The 19823-nt window shown below is 44.4% G+C and overlaps 1 protein-coding gene across 1 annotated transcript; it reads left to right on the top strand.

Moving 5' to 3' along the window:
- Positions 1-19208, top strand: LOC116838559 (cytochrome P450 2J4-like). Its single transcript, XM_032803862.1, has 10 exons — positions 1-17; positions 4033-4210; positions 5937-6099; positions 7292-7441; positions 9013-9173; positions 9568-9744; positions 12272-12413; positions 15579-15766; positions 17106-17247; positions 19030-19208. Exons 1-10 carry the CDS (start codon positions 1-3, stop codon positions 19206-19208), a joined length of 1497 nt encoding a protein of 498 aa, XP_032659753.1.
- The last annotated feature ends 615 nt before the right edge of the window (positions 19209-19823 follow it).

The following is a 19823-nucleotide window of genomic DNA, read 5'->3' as shown; positions in this document are numbered from 1 at the left end:
ATGAATCCAGCTCAGAGGTCCTGGTAAGCTTCAGAACTACAGTGTTAAAATTATAAAACATTTTCCTCATTTTTGAGTCCTTGCTCTGTGGCTCAGCTTCACCAGGATGCACCAGCTGCTTTGGACCAATTTTGTGAGGCAAAGAAACCACAGCTCCATTTAAATGGGCTGGTTAGGGTGGGTTTACAACTCCTGGCATCCCTGGAGCAGCTGGAGCATGCTAGTGAATTTTCTTTAACCAAATTGAAGCTGTTCTATGCAACCAATAAAAACTCTGATTTTAATGTAATTCTTTTCCTCCTCCTAGGGCCTCCAAGGGAATAAACTAATTATCATACAAACACAAAGTGGCCAAGCTCTTGTGTTTTGCAGAGCCTAAAGGAATTCCATTTTTTTTTAAACTAAATTGAGAACCGACGATTCGTCTTCGAGTTGTGTCCCAATGGCTGTTCCACAACAGGATGGGTGCCTGCCTGTGCAGTCTTGAGCAGAGACTCTTGTCAGCAGTTTACGTGGAGCCACACCTGCACCCCAGACTCCTTGTGCCGTGGGGTGAGGGCATGTAGGGAGGGGCAGATCCATCATTGCTCCAGTTGCTGCTTGAGATGGAGCATCAAGATGTCTGTAAAAGGAGCCACGCAGCTTGTTACACCTCCCTTTCTTTATACCTTTTTAGTTGAGTTATTTCTTTATTTTTTCCTGTTATTAGCACATGTTTGTGCTTTCAGGGGTTCCCTACCACTTGGGCCTTTGTTGTTTTTTTCCCCTCTGGGCCTCTTGCATGGCCTTGAGTGTGGGTTATACCCAAGACTCCGACTTCCAAACCTTGTCAGACCTGCCACAGGTCCTTTCCCTGCAGCGACGGACATGCCAGCTGCCTTCAGGGCTTGGGAGAAACCCATATTCCCTCTCAATTTAAAATTTGTTTTGGATTTAAAAACAGGTTTTTTAGCTCTGAGGGAGGCCAGACTAAAACTCTTCTGTATGGAGCACCCTCTCAGACCCACCGAACGTTTATTGATTCATAGATTCTAGGGCTGGAAGGGACCTCGACAGGTCATCGAGTCCAGTCCCCTGCCCTCATGGCAGGACCAAATATTGTCTAGACCATCCCTGATAGACATTTATCTAACCTACTCTTAAATATCTCCAGAGATGGTGATTCAACCTCCCTAGGCAATTTATTCCAATGTTTAACCACCCTGACAGTTAGGACTTTTTCCTCGCTTTGTCAACCTAAACCCTCCCTTGCTGCCTTTAAGCCATTCTTCTTGTCTATCCTTAGAGGTAGATGGGAAACAAGTTTTCTCCCGTCCTCCTGTTATGGCACCCTTTTAGATCCTGAAAACTCTCACATTGTCCCCTCTCTGTCTTCTCTTTTCCAAACTAAACACACCCCATTCTTTCAGCCTCCCTCATAGGTCATTCTCTTAGACGTTAATAAATTCTTTGTTGCTTCATCTCTGTACCCTCTCAATTTCTTCCCCATCTCTCTTTAATGCGGTTGGTCTCCAGAAACTGGACACAATATTCCAGTTGAGGCTCTAACCGCGCAGAGTAGAGTGAGAATGACTTCTCGTGTCTTGCTCACAACACACCTTGTTAATTTGTATCCCAGAATCATGGTTTTGCTTTTTTCGCGAACGCATCACATTGTTGACTCATATTTAGCTTGTGGTCCACTATAACCCTAGAACCCTTTCTGCCTACTCCTTCCTAGACAGTCTCTTCCCATGTCTGTAGTGTGTGAAACTGATTGCTTCTTCCTAACTGGAGCACTTTGCATTGTCTGTATTAAACTTCAGTTCCTGTTTACCTCAGGACCATTTCTCCAATTTGTCCAGATCATTTTGAATTATGGACCCATTCTCCAAAGCAGTTGCAATCCTCCAGTTCTGGTATATCTGCAAACGTTAATAAGCGTACTTTCATGCCAATATCTAAGTCGTTGATTAAGAACATTTGAACAGAGGTGGTCCCAAAACGACCCCTGCGGAACCCCACTCGTTATGCCTTTCCAGCAGGATTGAGAACCATTTAATTAACTCTCTCTGGAGTTATTGGTTATCCAGCCAGTTATGCACCCAACCTTGAGTAGCCCCATCTAAGTTGTATTTGCCTAGTTTATTGATAAGAAATCATGCAAGACCATAACAAATGCCTTACTAAAGTTTATTACACCATCCATCGCTTTCTCCTTATCAACAAGGCTCGTTATCCTATCAAAGAAAGCTTCAGATTGGTTTTGACGTGATTGTTCTTACAAATCCATGCTGCTATTTCCCTATCACCTCCACCTTCCACGTGTTTGCAGATGATTTCCTACTTACTTGCCTCCATATCTTCACCTGGCACAGAAGTTTAAACTAACTGGTCTGTAGTTTCCTGTGTTGTTTTTTTTCCCTTTTTTATAGATGCTGCATTATATTTGGCCTTTTCCAGTCTTCTGGAATCTCTCCCATCTCCATGATTTTCCAAAGATAATAGGCTAAGAGGCTCAGATACCTCCATTGCTCCTTGAGTATTCTAGGATGAATTTCATCAGGCCCTGGTGACTTGCAGGCATCTAACTTTTCTAAGTGATTTTTAACTTGCTCTTCTTTTATTTTATCTTCCAAACCTACTGCCTTTCCATTAGCTTTCACTATATTAGGCATTCCTTCAGACTTCTCGGTGAAGACTGAGACAAAGAAGTCATTGAGCATCTCTGCCATTTCCAAGTTTCCTGTTACTGTTTCTCCCTCCTCACTGAGCAGTTGGCCTATCTTGTCCTTGGTCTTCCTCTTGCTTATAATTTAGTAGAGGACCACTAGGCAACACATTGACTAATAAAACCAAACTTTATTCAAAAAGAAAAATGATTAGTTAAGCAAAGCGACATGCAATTGCCACTTCCACCACACTCCAATTATACTTACACTCAAACATGAACTCATGTATCAATGGCTGACCAGTCCACTCACAGCAGAGTGCAAAACAACTTTATAATCCCGGACCCCAACAGTCCCCTTTTGATGTTAATTGGAGCTCTCCCCAATTTAACAAAATGGATCCTTTGATAATCCTGGATAAAACTAATTAACATTAAACTGTCCCTTGCCATAATTTTATTTTGCCACTTCCTCATTGGCTCTTTCTATTACACATTATTTAAATTAACATCTGCACCAATGTCCTTCCTACGCTGTCAATACAGACAGCATTTAATGAAACATTGAAAATTCTGAAAATCACACACTGAAAACCTTGCTTAAACAGTTATAACCAAAACGTAACAGCAACCTCACCGTGGGTCATGTTCTTGCTAACTTCTGTTTTCTGCTGCACTGTCTCCAACTTATTGCTAACTTCTACTCGCAGACTCAATTTCTCATATGCTTAGGCTAATTTTAGGCCAAAGCCTAATTTCTATTTAATATATTTTATAGGCTACAAGTGGCAGTAGGTCTGCCTCTATATACTCTTGTATTAGGATATTAGGGTGTTTGGGGTGCAGGCACGGATTCACGGACTCGGTTGACAAAATCTGAAATCAAGAGGGCATGGGCATGCGGATATCCTGACGTGGAGAACCCATAGGGGGACACATCTTGAAGAACTCAAGTTACTGTACAAGGTAAGTAACTGTCCTTTCTGTGAGAGTTCTCAATTTGTGTGAAAACTTTCCCAAGGGCTTTCTTCCAGCTCTTAGTCAAATTAGATAATTAACATTCAAACTGGTTTTTACCTTTACACGTAACATTTATGCAGAGGAAGGCAGGCCAGTCTCACTGGGAGCTTTAGAGGTTAAGGTCTGGTGGGTAAGGTTTGGCTAGCAGAAAGATTGGCTTGTTTTCCAGTACAAAGGTCTTATTAAATACACATGAGTCTTGCAATTCGCCACTTTGATGATAGGTATAAAAGCAGGGAATCACAGGGAGAAGGAGAGAGGTAGATAGAAGGGGATTAAAGCCTATTTAGGGAGATCTAGAACCTCAAAATAGACAGGGGGAGTTCAGACCTGACCACACAGTGGACAGACAGACAGAGCAGCAGGGCGATGTTGGTGATCAGCGAGTTTTTAGTAGCTTTGCTCATCTCTCTCTTTGTTGTGCAATTTCTGAAACTGAAGTGGGCATGTAGCTGGCTTCCTCCTGGACCAACTCCCCTCCCCCTCATCGGCACCATGTGGCAGATGGATTTCAAACGCCAGCACGAGCTTCTCATTAAGGTATTGTGAATGTGTGTTCAAATATATCCAAGTAAATGATAAAATTAGCAAAATGCAGCAGCTCTCGAATACAGCACGTCTGTGTGTCAAATAACATTTCTTCTGGATTGTGCATGGGGAAGTAAATGATGGCCACAAATTCCATTACCTGTTGGCGATGAAAATGTGAATTTAGTGGCATTTGCTGAGCAGAAGATTGAATGAGAATAAAGTATTCCTGACTCAGCAAAATGAATTGACTTGTTTAAAGGGGGTGGGGTTCAAACCCTGATAGGTCATGAGTAGGCTCCTAAATTTATATGTAACTCCCTAAATAACGTGAGATGATATTCTGAGGTGCTGAGTTCCCTCAAGTCCCACTGAAGTCAATGGGATCTGCAGGCGTTAAATATGGATTTACTGAAACACCTCCTTGGAAAAGTTCAGCCTAAATCTATTCAGCTGTCGCCTGGTTTCCTTCAGTATTTCTTGCTACATTTGCTTGTATCCAGGTATTTATGTTTCTGGGATGACTATGCTCCTTCCCAGCCCATCATCCCTTCCAGCTCAATTCTTCACTGAAGCCTTAATGCTCAGTAGGTGGCGTCACATTCACTTCTGTGGTAAGAAACTGGGACACACAATTTCGTCAGGCAGAAGGAATAGCCCCATTGCGAGATACAGAGATCTTTTTCAAACACCAGTGACAGAAATTATTGCAAAGAGAGAGGCAGCAAATGATCAGCTGCCTTAGGCAGAAATTTGCACTTTATGCAAGTTCTGGAGTGAATGTCCCTTTATAACATGCTGAGAAATCTGGTTGCTTTAAAGGATTCAGAAAACAGGGGCAGGTGAGAGGAATGACTAGTTGACCTCCTGAGGTCTCTTCCAACCCTAGTCTTCTAGGATTCTAATGGTGTATGATGGGGAAATAAATAAATAAAAATAAAATAAATTAATTGGAGATATACCAGTCTCCTAGAACTGGAAGGGAAGGTCATCAAGTCCAGCCCCCTGCCTTCACTAGCAGGACCAATTTTTTGCCCTAGATCCCTAAGTGGTCCCGTCAAGGATTAAACTCACAGCAGGCCAATGCTCAAACCACTGAGCTATAACAGGGATGTTCCTGTGTGCTGGGCTGTTTGTAATTTGCCAGTAGCTCTAAAGGAGAAAATGAGATGCTTCAATGAGTTCAGAGGTAGGTCACTGCAAGGGGCACTTAGGAAGACGGAGATGCATGAGATTGCCCAGCATTATTGCATATAAGTAACCCTGATAAACTGTAACTCCAAGGGACAATACGAAGTCTCCCAGGAATGTCAGTTACCAGCTTCATTCAGTGTGTTTTAGTTGCAATGTTTACAGGGTATTAGAAGAGACACCACAGAATTGTCCCCTTAACTGGAAGGCACAAGCCATTCTACTCCTGGGGACGTCTGTCCAATCATGAGGTGAAATTCACCTGTAGGTAACTCTATCCCATTCCGTACAAGACATTTAAACAGCATCCCCAGGACACAGCTGCTGAGACATCCTGTTGGATGAGAGGGTATTGTCTTATCTCATAGTCAGCTATGATGCTGTTCTGACTTGAGCTCATCTTTTGCCATGGTTTGAGGTTTCACTACAAATGTTTCTACAGCACTCTCCCGACCCCCAGCAGAGTGTCCTGAAGTGAGCTGGGCGGTTGATTCATCGTGTGCAGGTTTTTTGGCTTGTGGTTTTCTAGCACCGATGGTGTCTTTAGTTGGCACAGATTTACGGTAATATCTTCACCCTGTGGATTGGACATGTTCCTGTCATCATACTGAACGGATTCACAGCTGTGAAGGACGGCCTGACTGTCCACTCTGAAGACGTCTCTGGCCGGCCAACAACCCCGTTTTTTCAGAAAACGTCCAGAGGAAAGGGTAACATTTTCTTTCCTTATAAACTATACAGAAAAAAATAAGTTCACATGATCCTTTAAGTGTGGCTGCTCCCTGCTTCCATAGTCATCTTCACATGGGAATGCTGCTGCAAATGGTTAAAATCGCTACAAGAGTGACTTTTCTGATACTAATCAATAAGACAAACAACCACTGAATAGAATAGAGGAGCAAAATCCTGACTAAGAAGTTTGTTTGAAGCATCAGCCAGGAATGTGAACATCACCTGGCATTGCTCCCATTGTATATATGCTTTACAGCAGGGGCGGCCAACCTGAGCCTGAGAAGAAGCCAGATTTTACCAACGTACATTGCCAAAGAGCCGCACTAATATGTGAGCAGCCCCTATCAGCTCCCCCAACTCCAACCTGCAGCGCCTCCTGCCCTCTGGCAGCCCCACCAATCAGTGCCTCCCGCCTGCTGCGATCAGCTGTTACGTGGTGTGCAGGAGGCTCTGGTGGGGAGGGGGGAAGAATGAGGGCATGGAAGGTTTGGGGGAAGGTGTGGAAAGGGCGCAGGGCCTGGGGCAGAGCAGGGAGTTGAACACTGAGCACTCCCCAGCACACTGGAAAGTTAGCATCTGTGGATCCAGCCCTGGCGTCGGTGCCTATGCAAGGAGCTGCATATTAACCTAAGAAGAGCCGCATGCATCTCCAGAGCCAAGGGTTGGCCACCCCTGCTTTACACAGTACTAGTTTTGTGAGAGTCATCTAATGTGGTGGCTTTTTAACCTGGGCAGGATCTTCTCACCTGCTGGGCTTCAGGTCAGATCCCTGCACTGTCATTCAAACACAACCATCCTTGCCCTTTTATTAATGCCTTGCACTACAACAAATCTCACCCCGTGGAATTTCCCTCTTCTCTAGAATCCCTGGTGTGGGTTCCCTGCTGTAGAATTACATGTTTTTGGATCATAAATGATTTAGGAAAACAGCATCCTGAGTTTTTGAAGCCCCGCTTTCTATTGCTCTTATAAGAGCAACAAAACCCTTGACATCAAAGACTTTTCTGAAGTTGTCACAATCCATGCCACATCTGTGGCCAGATAAAGGAGATCAGCTAGGAGTCACGTTCTTCTGCATTTACTTCTCCTGTTAGAAAATTTAGTTTAGATTTAACTGTTACTAAGTGAAGGATTTTACTTTATATAAACAACAATTCTCAATGGCCTCAGGTATTATTTTCACAAGTGGTCACACCTGGAAGCAGCAGAGACGCTTCGGGCTGATGACCCTGCGGAACCTGGGACTGGGCAAGAAAGGCCTGGAGCACCGAATCCAAGAGGAGGCTCGTCAGCTGCTGGAGTACTTTATGACTAAGAGAGGTACATCAAGGCCAGCATAGCTGGGTCTTTTCACTTCCAGAAGCATGTCTCTGTCATGCCAGCAAGAGGAGAGAATTCCAGGCCCCAGATGGCCCCAGATGGCTAGATGCTTTGCGTGATCACAAGTGTTAAGGGTAGTCCTGTTAGTCTGTATCAGCAAAAACAACAAGGAGTCCTTGTAGCACCTTAGAGACTAACAGATTTATTTGGGCATAAGCTTTTGTGGGCTAAAACCCACTTCATCAGATGCATGGAGTGAAAAATACAGTAAGCAGTTAAATAGTGTAGGGCCAAGAACCAATCCCTGTTGTACCCCACTAGAAAAATACAGGCTCAATGATGATTCCCCATTTGCAGTTACATTTTAAGACCTATCAGTTAGCCAGTTTTATATCTGTTTAATGTGTGCTGTGTTCATTTTGTATCGTTCCTATTTTTTAACCAAACTGTCAGGCAATACCACGTCAACACTAATTCCTTTATTAAACTACACTTGTAATCTCATCAGAAAAAGATATCAAGTGAATTTGACAGGATCTATTTTCCATAAACCTGTGTTGATTGACATTAATTATATTATTCTCCTTTCATTCTTTAGTAATCAGGTCCTGTATTAGCTGCTCCCTTTTCTTGCCTGACGTCTATGGGTTCAATGTCAGAGTACCAGACATATAATTGCCTGCCCTTTAACATACTGATACAACACTAGCATTCTCCCAGTCTTTTGGAACTTCCCTAGTGTTCCAAGTGTGGTTGAAAATCAACATTAATGATCCAGCGAGCTCCTCAGCCAGCTCTTTTAGAAGTCTTAGAAGCAGATTATGAAGACCTTCTGACTTAAAAATGTCTGACTTTCATAGCTGCTACTTGACATCCTCCTGAGTTACTGTTGGAATGGGAAGTGTTTCATTATCATGTATGACTAGATCTTCTGTTTTTTCCCTAAGTATAGAACAGAAATATAAACTGAATGCTTCTGCCTTTTCTGCATTATTATTGACAGTCCTACCATTCCCATTTAGTAATGGGTCAATGCCATGAAGAGTGCATTCCAGTAATCCATCCTAGAAGTGATCAACACCTGGATAACTGCAGTGAGGGCGGACTATGACTGGGCACGGCCACAGGCTCCTTACTAGATTTACAACAGATGAAAACAAAAAAAAGCAGCATTCAAACACAGCAGGTGGTCCAGCAGGTCCCCAAAACCTGAGCACTTTTCTAGCAAAAGTTGGCCAAACTTTTTCTATCAGGCATCATTACCACCGACTGCTCTGGGTTTAGAGGCAGACAGCTCGGGGCTGTCTTTGAAAATCAGGCAACAATTAGTTTGGTGTCTAAATATGGAGTCAGGAATCTGCTTATATCAAATCAGTTTTGGGCAATGAGTCCATTGAGAGTGCTTGACATCCTACCCCCCAGTAACACAGAATCAAAACCATTCAAAATGAGAACCCCCTGCTGTCCTCACTCTCCCTCTTCAGTGGCCTGTTCAGGATTCATCTCTCAGTAGCGGGAGGGAGGAGCAGTGCTGGCAAAGTTAATGTGAATTCTGATCATCGTTTTTGCAGGAGATCCCCTGGATCCTTCTTTCCCCATCGTCCATTCAGTCTCAAACGTGATTGCGGCGGTGGTGTATGGACATCGCTTTTCCATTGAGGACAAAGATTTCCACCAGCTGATTGAAAACAATGATTACTTGGTCAAACAAGGGAACGGCTTCAGGGAGCTGGTGAGTACCTAGGAGTGCTTCTTGTTATTTTATCTGTATTCAAAGCAAGGCGTGATTTCTCACCCAACAAAGAAGGAAGGACGATCTCTGTATTGAGGAATTTACTACTTATTATGCAGTTTGTGAGGGCTGGTCTACAACATGGTGGAGTAAAGAAGGTTTCAGGTTTTTGGAGTAAATGGAATCTTAGGCTCTGTCTACGCTGCATTTTCGTCAGTAAAATGTTTGTCATTCAGGGTGTGAAACCCTCTCGCCCCCAAACGACAAAAGTTTTACTGACGAAAAGTGCCAATATAGACAGTGCTTTCTTCCACTGACAAAGCTATGGCTTCTCGTTGGAGGTGGGTTTATTTTGTTGGCGGGAGAGCACATCTCACATTTGCCTCTCTCACAGCTGTATGATGTTTTCCCCTGGCTCATGGATCATCTCCCAGGCTCTCACCAGAAGGTATTCTGTTGCCAAGAGTTTCTCCGGTCTTTTGCAAGGAAGGAGGTCAGGAACCACCAAGAGCGTGAGTCACCAGACGAACCACAGGATTTTATTGATTTCTACCTGGCTCAGATAGACAAGGTAAGTGTCTGTACTGCACATGACTACTGTGCTTTTGGGGCTTCACTGCTGTCCTCTGGTATAAACACAAACTTCCCCAGGATAAGGTGGAAAACAACCCTCTGAAATGTTTCAAGTGTTTTACGGTTCTAATCTCCTCACATAGAAGTCATGGAGTGTTTTGTCATTGATTTCAATGAGAGTAGGATCAAGTTCTTTGATTTTATAGGCAATCTATGAAGAGATTATTTTTAAAAAAAAAATTCCAAGACCCTCATATTATATGAATGTCGATTTAGAAATGACGATCAAAACAAATTGCCATGGAGACTAGAGTGATATCAAAGTAATGGAAAAAAAGCAAATGGAGGTGGTAAGGAGATTTTAAAAGATGGAAAAGAGCAATTACTGTCCTGTAAGTGTAATTTAAACCCTTAATAATATCATGGAATTAATAGTAAGGAGAAAGATATGCTGTAGTGCATGCTTAGAGACATCAATACTGTGAGTAGTAAATAGAATGGGGATTTGAAATATACATCGTACTAGACAAACGTCATTGTTTTTTCTGAATGAGTCACAAAACTCATTCAGCTCAGGACTAAACAAAAACTGTGAATGGCTTGCCAATTACAGAACCAGTTTCTCCTCCCTTGGTTTTCACACCTCAACTGCTAGAACACGGCCTCATCCTCCCTGAATGAACTAACTTCGTTATCTCTAGCTTGTCTGCTAGCACATATATACCTGCCCCTGGAAATTTCTACTACATGCGTCTGATGAAGTGGGTATTCACCCACGAAAGCTCATGCTCCTAAACATCTGTTAGTCTATAAGGTGCCACAGGATTCTCTGCTGCTTCTACAGATCCAGACTAACACGGCTACCCCTCTGATACAAAACTCTTGGATTCAAGGAACACATTGGATCTAATATTTGATACGATTGATAAAGGGCCCCATGAACTTTTATTTGAAAAATGAAACTGTTGTAGGCTACAACAACACTGCACAGGGTTGGAAACAGGCACTAGCACATGGAGAGAAAACTGTCAGAAAGACCCTAAACAAGTTTAGTTTTGTACTTCCTTACAGAAGTGAAAAGCAGCAAAGAGTCCTGTGGCACCTTATAGACTAACAGACAGACTGAAGCATGAGCTTTCGTGGGTGACATGCATGTGACGAAGTGGGTATTCACCCACGAAAGCTCATGTTCCAGTAGGTCTGTTAGTCTATAAGGTGCCACAGACTCTTTGCCCCTTTTTACAGATCCAGACGGCTACCCCTCTGATACTTTACAGAAGTGAGCGAATAATTGATATTGTTTGGTTCAGGGGCCAAACCAAAAACTCTGGGAAAAAAAACAACAACAAACCATTCAGGCTAAAAAAGAAATGGAAACCTGAAAGAAAAATTATTTGGGGGTTGAATGAAACATTTTATTCAGCACAAAATGGATTTATTTTTCAGTTTTTCATTTAGTTTTTGGATGTTTTGCACCCTTTAAAATTAATGTAACTAGTTTTCAAAACAAAAAGTCAAAATATTTAGACCATCCTTCATTTTCTTGTCTTTTTTTTCCCTTCTTCTTTCTTTGGCTGAAACTATTCACCAAATTCAACCTGAATTCACAAATAGTTTTGGTGCCCAAAAAGATTCGTCAGCAAAATTACTATCTGGAAAAACATTTTCTTTGGTCACCCAGGAGGCCTTACTATCTACCCCAACTTGGGACCATTTTCTAACTGATCAGTGTGTCAGGCCTCGAATAGAATGTTTCCCTCTGGGAGGCACCGACAGTCACATCCAACCATGCCCCCACTTCCTCCTCCCTCCCTTTTACCACCCAAGAAAGTCATAGGTACAACTCGCTGGTCAGAGCACAAATATCCCCCAGCACTTCACAAACTTCATGAGCTTCTCTGAATTCAAGTCAAGTAGAGGAGATGCTGCATTTGTCTTGTTGAGCACTAACAAGTTCTCAATCTGAACAATGTTAAATGCAAAATAACTAGACAAATCCTGGCACTATGAGATTCTGCCAACAGATGCAAACAACCCAGCTGAACCACCCAGGACTGTCTATCACACAGAACAGTTCAGAGGAGCAGGATTTTGCAACTCGTATGGTGGAAGCAAACGAACTTTTCTTCACCTCTTGCTACAACCATGCTGTCAGATTTCAAAGCTCTTCATGATGTATTTGGTCCAGCTGGGAGGGAGCGTTCAGCTGCTGGTGCTGTAGTTTCCCACCCACTTTGCTCTTAACAGGTCCTCTGAATATTGTGCTCACACTGGGTCCAATCCTGAACCAGGAGCAAAGCTTGAGTGACAGGACATTATATGTGGAAATGATGAAGGAGCATGGAGGGATGGAATCCTCATTCCTGTTTCCCAATGTTCTTTTAAAAATACAGACTTTTTTTGTTTTGTAAAGTTATATATACTGCACATTGCTGGGCATTAAAACAGTACAGAGTGACACTCGCTGTTACCCAGATTGTCCTACCTTTGTACCCTAATCTCAAACCTCTGATTGTCACCTGCAGAGCAAAGCTGATCCTCATTCGACCTTTGATGAAGACAACCTGGTCCAGACTATTTTCGAACTTTTCTTGGCAGGCACAGAAACCACAACTACCACCCTGTGCTGGGCAGTGCTTAATATGGTGGCTTACCCAGACATCCAAGGTGAGGGGGTTGAGGAAGATACATGCACCACAGATAAGATCGTGCAATATAGAGAAAGTAACCACTTCTGCACAATTTTGTTAGGTGATTGTAAGTCTAAAACTGGCAGTTGGTGGCTGCAGCTCCAAGATGGGTCCCTGGTATAAAAGCAGATGCCTGGACTGAGCTTTGAGTCAGACGTCTTCGATTTCTGACCCCCGGTCACTGCCCCTTGTGTCTTAGAGATATGGGGTTTTTTCCACAGTTTGTGTTTGGTTCTCAAGCCAAGCTTTATCACCTTTCCGCAAGATACTGTTGCTTGATTCAGATAAACTCAGACGTCCAAATAAATCACAAAGTCCCATGCACCCAAACAAACTTCACACACTCAGGGTTTCTTCTTCCCAGCAGTTCCCTGAGTCACAAGTATCTAAACATTTTTTCCCTCCTTGGGTTCCTTCTCCAGCCATCTGACTCTATACACAGGTTCTCTCAAGATCCTTTAACGAGACAGTCAGTAATCATTGCACCCTCTTTCTGTTATGAAGGAAGGGAGGTACCTATATATGCTGCCTCCTTCCCAGCATGCCTTGCAACACAGTCTCTAACTCTCAGGTGTCCTTCTGGGCCACAAGTCCTGTGTTAGTACTGCCAGGAACAGGGTAATGCTGGCGTGGAGGCGTCCTTTAGAGGAACACACTATTGTAGTCATAGTCCTCAGTGAGGAACGTGCCCCAGCCAGGGAAGTGCTTTTAGAGTTGCTAGCTGGTAAAGTTGTCTTTGTGATTGCTCAAATGCAGGACTTTCAATTCACTGAATGCTTTTGTCCCCTACAGCACATGCAGATGGTGCTTTCCGAGTGTCTCTCTCAATTAATGCGGCTCAGTCTCTTCCATCTTCACTTCTAGGCAGAGGCTATGTGTGGGTGGGAGGATGCGGGGTCACATGCCCGCTCTATCAGATTAGCTGCTTGGCTTGTACTGAGCATGCTCAGTAACTAACACTGCTGAAGCCGGCTGCCCTCACTCCTTCCCCACTCACTATTGGCAGGCACAGGTCATCTCTGCCTCCAGGATGGAAAACCAACTTGCATTTCATACACACGGTTATGCTGGAGGGTGTTGGTAGCTGCCAGCGAGGGTAGCTTTGATCTATAGGCAATCACAGACCTTGCTGAGGCTGCTGGGTGTGCCAGCTGCCCTTCCTTTTGGCAAACTGAAAGAAGCACATTAAGCTCCTTTATGGAGTCAGACAGTGGAAACCAGACAAGTCACTGCCCAAAGCACTGGTCACATGGCAGGACAGAGCAAGAATTAATTTTGGGAGAATAAGAGGGGATTCCTGGGAACTGATTGAAAACGTGGAGGTTGGTGCATTGGTTGGCTTGTGGCTGTGGGCATTTGTCAGAAGCAGAAAGCAGGGAGAAAAGCCAGGAGAAATCGGAGAGCTGTGGTAAAAGCACGGCCTGGAGGGGATGCAAAGGAAGAGTGCAAAGTGCTGGCAAGGAAGGCAAGCTTGGAAATTATGAGAAAGGGAAACTGCCTCTGGTTTGATCCTACAGTGTTCAGGGAAACAGGACTTGGTGTACATGCTTTGCAAATCCACAGGATTGCACCCAAGAAATGTCCTGTTTTCATATTCGAGTTCTCCTCCTAATGGAAAGGACCAGCGAAGCCCTGCACACTGGCTATCTGCTCAAGCCAAGGGGCAATGCTGTGAAGCCCTCTTATCCTTCATTTATAAACAGGAACATCATACGGATGCATTGGCCAGAAGGGGGGCCTTGAATCCTCTGGCTGCCACTCTAAATCCCAGCTGTTGCTTTCCCAGCTATCGCTTTCATCTCGCAAGCATGCTTCTTTACTTGCTGATATCTGTGAATGTCACTGCACTCTGCTAGCACTAGAGGGCTCCTGTTTCCAGCTAAGATAACGCCTTGATTGCTCTGCACACTTTGAAGTCCTGCTCTGCTAAGCTGCACTCCCAGCTAACAGACCCGGCTTTAGGCCTATTCTACCAATTCCCCCGAATCGGGCCCCGCACCTAAGAGGACCCAGTGAGAAGCCCTTCCCTGGCTAGAGGCACCTTTTAAACTTTTACTCACCTGGCAGTGCTCTGGGTCTTCAGCACTTCTGTGGCGGGTCCTTTAGTGCTGCCGAAGACCTGGAGCGAGTGAAGGACCCACTGCCGAAGAGCCGCTGAAGGCTCGGTGCACTGCCCAGTGAGTACAAGCCTCATGTGTTTTTTTACATGTGGTTTTTTTTTTTTTTTGGTCATCCCTGCCGAGGCCCCGTCAAAACTGTTCGAATTGGGCTCTGCAGTTCCTAAAGACGGCCCTGCCAGCTGATCCCACCTCAGATAAAACTCTGTTCTCTCAGGACCTGAAATAAACTGTATTGGACAGGTCCTGGGCATGGCATAGAAACAGGAGTCTAACCTGTGAAACGAAGCTAGAGAAAGCTTTCCCTGTGGAGCAGCCTGGTTCCTGGCTGCCTCAGAAGCAGATACCATAGAATGGGACTGGAAGGGACCTCAAGGTCATCTAGTTCAGTCTGCCGCACAGTGCACTCATGGCCATGAGTGTTTACTAAGGGTGCTGCCCCCATCATCCGTCTTCCTATCAGAGAAAAGAAAGGGAAAAGCTCCTCACCAGGGCGGAATTTGGTCAGGACACTGAGTTTCAGCCATCTGTTGTCTGGGTCTCTGTGGAATGTGCTGATGATCTCTCCCAGGTACTGAGATGCAGCAGTTACTTGCTACGCTTGTCCTGTTGGCAGGGTTTTACCCTCTCACTGACGTTAACCCAGCAATAAAGGAGAGATTCAAATCAGATTCCAGCAGGGAAAAGAAAAGGCTCCAGGATCAAGGTGACCAGATGTCCTGATATTAGGGAAACCAGATAGCAAGTGTGAAAAATCGGGACTGGGGTGGGGGTAATAGATGGCTATATAAGAAAAAGCCTCCCAAATCAGGACTGTCCCCATAAAATTGGGACATCTGGTCACTCTACCTGATATTATTGGGACCGTCCCAATATCAGGGGTTTTGTCTTATATAGGCAACTGTACCCATCCCCCACCCTGAAAAAAAAGTGTCCTGATTTTTCACGCTTGCCGTCTGGCCACCTTATCCAGGATATACACACGTGCACAGTCCAAGATGTGTGTCCTTAATGTTTCTCTTCAGAGAGAGTCCAGAAGGAGCTGGACAATGTGCTGGGTCCCTCTCAATTAATCTGCTACGAAGATCGGAAGAACCTGCCCTACACCTATGCCGTGATCCATGAGATTCAGCGTCACAGCAGCGTCGTTGCAGTGGGAGTTCCCAGAGAATGTGTCAAAGACACAATGCTGCAGGGCTTTCCCATTGAGAAGGTACAAAGCCAGTCTCTATCTTTATAGCCCCTCCTTCCATCAGAGGGCCAATGTACCAGGAATCCAACACATAACCAGTGGACCTGAGTCTCTTGCTCTGCAGCTCCTTCACTTTCTTCCAACACCTAAATAATACAGCTGATGGATGAGGCCACTGGGAAATATCCCCAATTCTAGGGAATTCCTCAAACATTACAGAATCAGCAAAGAGCTCAGGGCGACCCCTCTTGAAGCCTGCTGTGCTCTGGCTAGTCTCAGGTGCCAGTATGTCCCTTAGGGGTCTTGGCAACAGTACACTCTAGGCAGAGCCAAGAACAGGGGAAGCTCAAAGGTGACTTCAAGCCCCCTTTAGTTCCCCCTCCTACATCCTACCTGGTGTGTTTCTTGACCAGAAAGAAGGCTTGGACCTTGTCTCTCTTCTCCATTTTTAAATCTCACACTGAATGACCTCGTTTTTCAAATTCTGTTATCAGTCCATTGAACTCTTGTCAGTGTCTTGCCGTTTTAACATCAGAAAAATATAACTTTGTCAATTTAAAGCAATTGCTTAAAAATGCTAAACATTCCTCTTTTTGCTTCCATTGAGGAGTCAATAGTAAAGCAGGGAGGATTCTGGGTATAAGACTTTTGCACTGGGCTCTTTGCTGCTGGTGTTTCTAGCAACATGACCGCTATCATAACATGCAGAAGGACATATAGAGATGTATCGTTGTCATGGAGTTTGGGGGGGGACAAGGCCCTGCACCTCCGGCTTCCTGAGATTCACCATGACTCTCAGCCAGCCAGTAAAAGACAGGAACACAGTCCAAGACAGGTCTTGCAGGTACAGACAACAGGATTCCCTCAGTCAGGTCCATCTTGGGGGGCCCCAGGGAGGCCAGAGCCTTGTCTGGGTTCCCCTCCATTTTCCCAGCCAGTTCCAAACTGAAAACTTTTCAGCCCTTCCTCTCCCTTTGTCTCTTTCCCTGGCCAAGAGGTCACCTAATCTCTTTTTTCTCCAACACCTTCAGTTGGCACCTTTACAGAGGAGGGGCCCAAGGTATCAGCTATTCTCTGTGCAGACAGCATCACACTGGCCCCTTAGGGCTCTGCAACAATCACACACCCCTAGACACTTGAGAAATGCATAGTGGAAACTGAGGCACTCACACAGCACTTAGAGAAAACATTAAGAACATTCCCATTTCGTCACAACTGTCCACCGCACTCTGAATTTATTCCTGTGGATGTAGGGTTTGCTCTAGGTGACCTTCCGTGCAAGGTAATAAATGAAAACTGTCTGTCCTTACCCACCTCTCTGACGGAAAGACACCGAACTTACTCAAATTTTCCCTTGCAGGGCACCATTATTCTCCCAAACTTAACCTCTGTCTTGCTCGACCCAGAACAATGGGAGACACCTCGACAGTTCAACCCAAATCACTTCCTGGATCAGGATGGAAATTTTGTGAAGAAAGAAGCTTTCTTACCATTCTCAGCAGGTAAGAGCACTGACAGGAAAAGCTTCTTAGCGAGTTCGATTGTGAGGGCTGAATTAATGGATTAGCAGTGGAAGCTTGTTGACCTTCAGACCTTGTAATTTACACAAAAACTAGCAGTCTCACCCCATTTCTCAGCAAAGATTGAATTACAGAATTCTAGATGGACCATTGATCTGACCTAATATGACCACTGACCTAATAAGTTCTTAGTAATACTAAAATGAGAATTGTCAAAACAAAGGAAGGTATATTTTCTGATACTAATTTGCAAAAATAATGATTATGCATTGGATCTCCCAATCATTAATACAAATTAGTATAATTCTACTGCATTTAGAAATCAGAAGGCAATAAATATGATCCTCATCCATACAGTAACAGTTATGTGGAAAATGACCTTATCTCCTTGTCATAAGTAGATAGGTAAGGTAAGGGTTAATTTTCTTTTACTGTAAAGGGTTTACAAAGGGAACCAAACACCTGACTAGAGGACCAGTCAGGAAACCGGATTTTCAAAAGTAAGGGTGGGAACCTCTGGAGGTTTTTGGCTTTGTTCTATGTCTTTTTGTTTTCCTCGGCTGTGAGTAAACAAGCTTTTCCTCCTAACTCCATCTTCTTTTAAATATACTACTACAAGTGTGAGTACAAAGGAACAAAAGTATCGGCTGTGATGTGCCTTTGATTTGTATTTACATGGTGTTGATTTGCTGGACTGGTTAATTGGTTATCTTTTAAATCAGACTGTTTAATTCCTATTTTCTTATAAGCCATATCCCTGTATGAGTTTCTTAATGCAGAGTGTAGTATATGTAAGTTCTTTCTTTTTATATAAAGTTTTCTAAAACTTGTGGGAGTTTCTTTTCCTAGTGAGGCAAAGGGGAGAGAATTTCTGGTGCCCGGAGCTCTGTTACATCTGTTGACAGGCAGGGGGGGAGGAAAAGCCCATGCTCTGTGGGTTACTTTCCTGTTGTCCCAGGCGGGGAAAAGTTACAGGGAAGAAAGAGAGAGAGAATCGAGCTTGTTTCCCTGTGTTGGAGGGCTGTCTCTTTGGAGAGAAAGGACAGATTCTCGGTATTTCGTGATGTAAAGAGATTACATCAATTCCCTCAGGTTGCTCAGAGTGAAACGGAAAGAGAGGAGGAGGGAGGGGAGATCATTCCTTGCCGGTAGACTCATACTTCTGAGTCTTGGGGTCCTCCCAGGGGAAGTTGGGAGGCCAGAGAGGGGGTCCCCAAGGGAATTTGGGGAACCCAGGCTGATAGGAGCCTCATTCTTATCTGGTGGCAGCGAGAAAAAATCCAAGCTGGGTATAAGCTTGGGGAGGTTCACAGTAAGCACCCAGATTTTGTACGCTAAGGTCCAGATTTGGGACAGACGTTTACCACACTCCTGTTCCTACGTTGTTACTCAACAGCTGTTTTAGTTTCAGAGGACAGAATAGATTGTGCAGCATGTGCACAGACCTATCCTTAAATTAGGGTGACCAGATGTCCTGATTTTATATTCAGGGCTTTTTTCTTATATATGCCCCTATTACCCCCAACCGCCATCCCGATTTTTCACGTTTGCTGCCTGGTCACCCTTCCTTAAGTACTTAGTATTAATGACTTCACTTTAAAGAGATGGTATTTTTCTTCCACCAGTGAGAAGTAGGATTTTGCCAGCTTTGAGCTTTGACCAGATTGGATACACAGGGATTAGAATACATTCAATCCAACTGTAATTCATATTTCCAAATGACCCCCACCCCCCAACTCAATCACTGTCCCTTTGTTCTTGCAGGGCACCGTGTGTGTTTGGGGGAGCAGCTGGCAAGGACTGAGCTCTTCATCTTTTTCACCAACCTGCTGCGGGCATTCACATTCAGGCTGCCGGAGGGAGTGAAGGAAATCAACACCGAGTCCGTGCTGGGGGGTACACTGCAGCCTCATCCCTATAAGATCTGTGCTATTCCTCGCTAGGCTGCAGCACCCCACAAAGCGTGGGAGGAGCCATTAGGCAGGCACGCATGCCTTTGTGAATTTCCACCTTGTACCTCTTCCCCTTTTTCTACTCCCAGCTTCGACGACGGTGTCAGCTCAGGCCAGTGGAGTCAATTTCTCGATCTGTTAGACCTTGGGAAATTAAAGTGCAAGACATTACCACTTCATTATTGGTCTGTGCCCAGGCTTTCTCCTTAATACATTGCAGAGAGGGAAAATGTAAAACAAGGAATTACAGAGTCAGGCTTTAGTTGGGTGGACCAGGGATGTGTTAGATGTTGCACTGAAGTTGGAGTTGTGGCAGCAGCAGAGAGAAAGGAGGGGAAAGAAGGAACATGTTACCTGTCTGTTACCAGGTTTAGCTTTATTTAGCAAGTTCTTATCCACAGCTCTAACCTCTGCCCCAGGCTGTGACGTCTGATCTGCTGCCCTTTTTGTGTCTTATGCAATGATAACACACAACTGAGAGTCATCTCCGAACTGGTAACGCTGCCACCGAAAACCTTTCCCTCTCACCACTGTCCGTTATGTACACGGGTTCTAATGAAAGGCAGATTGTTGTTTATTGGCACTGCAAGCAGTTTTGCATGAATG

This window comes from Chelonoidis abingdonii, chromosome 8 (genome assembly GCF_003597395.2).
Source record: "Chelonoidis abingdonii isolate Lonesome George chromosome 8, CheloAbing_2.0, whole genome shotgun sequence".
Taxonomy (NCBI): domain Eukaryota; kingdom Metazoa; phylum Chordata; order Testudines; family Testudinidae; genus Chelonoidis; species Chelonoidis abingdonii.
This window is presented reverse-complemented; position numbering and strand designations above follow the sequence as displayed.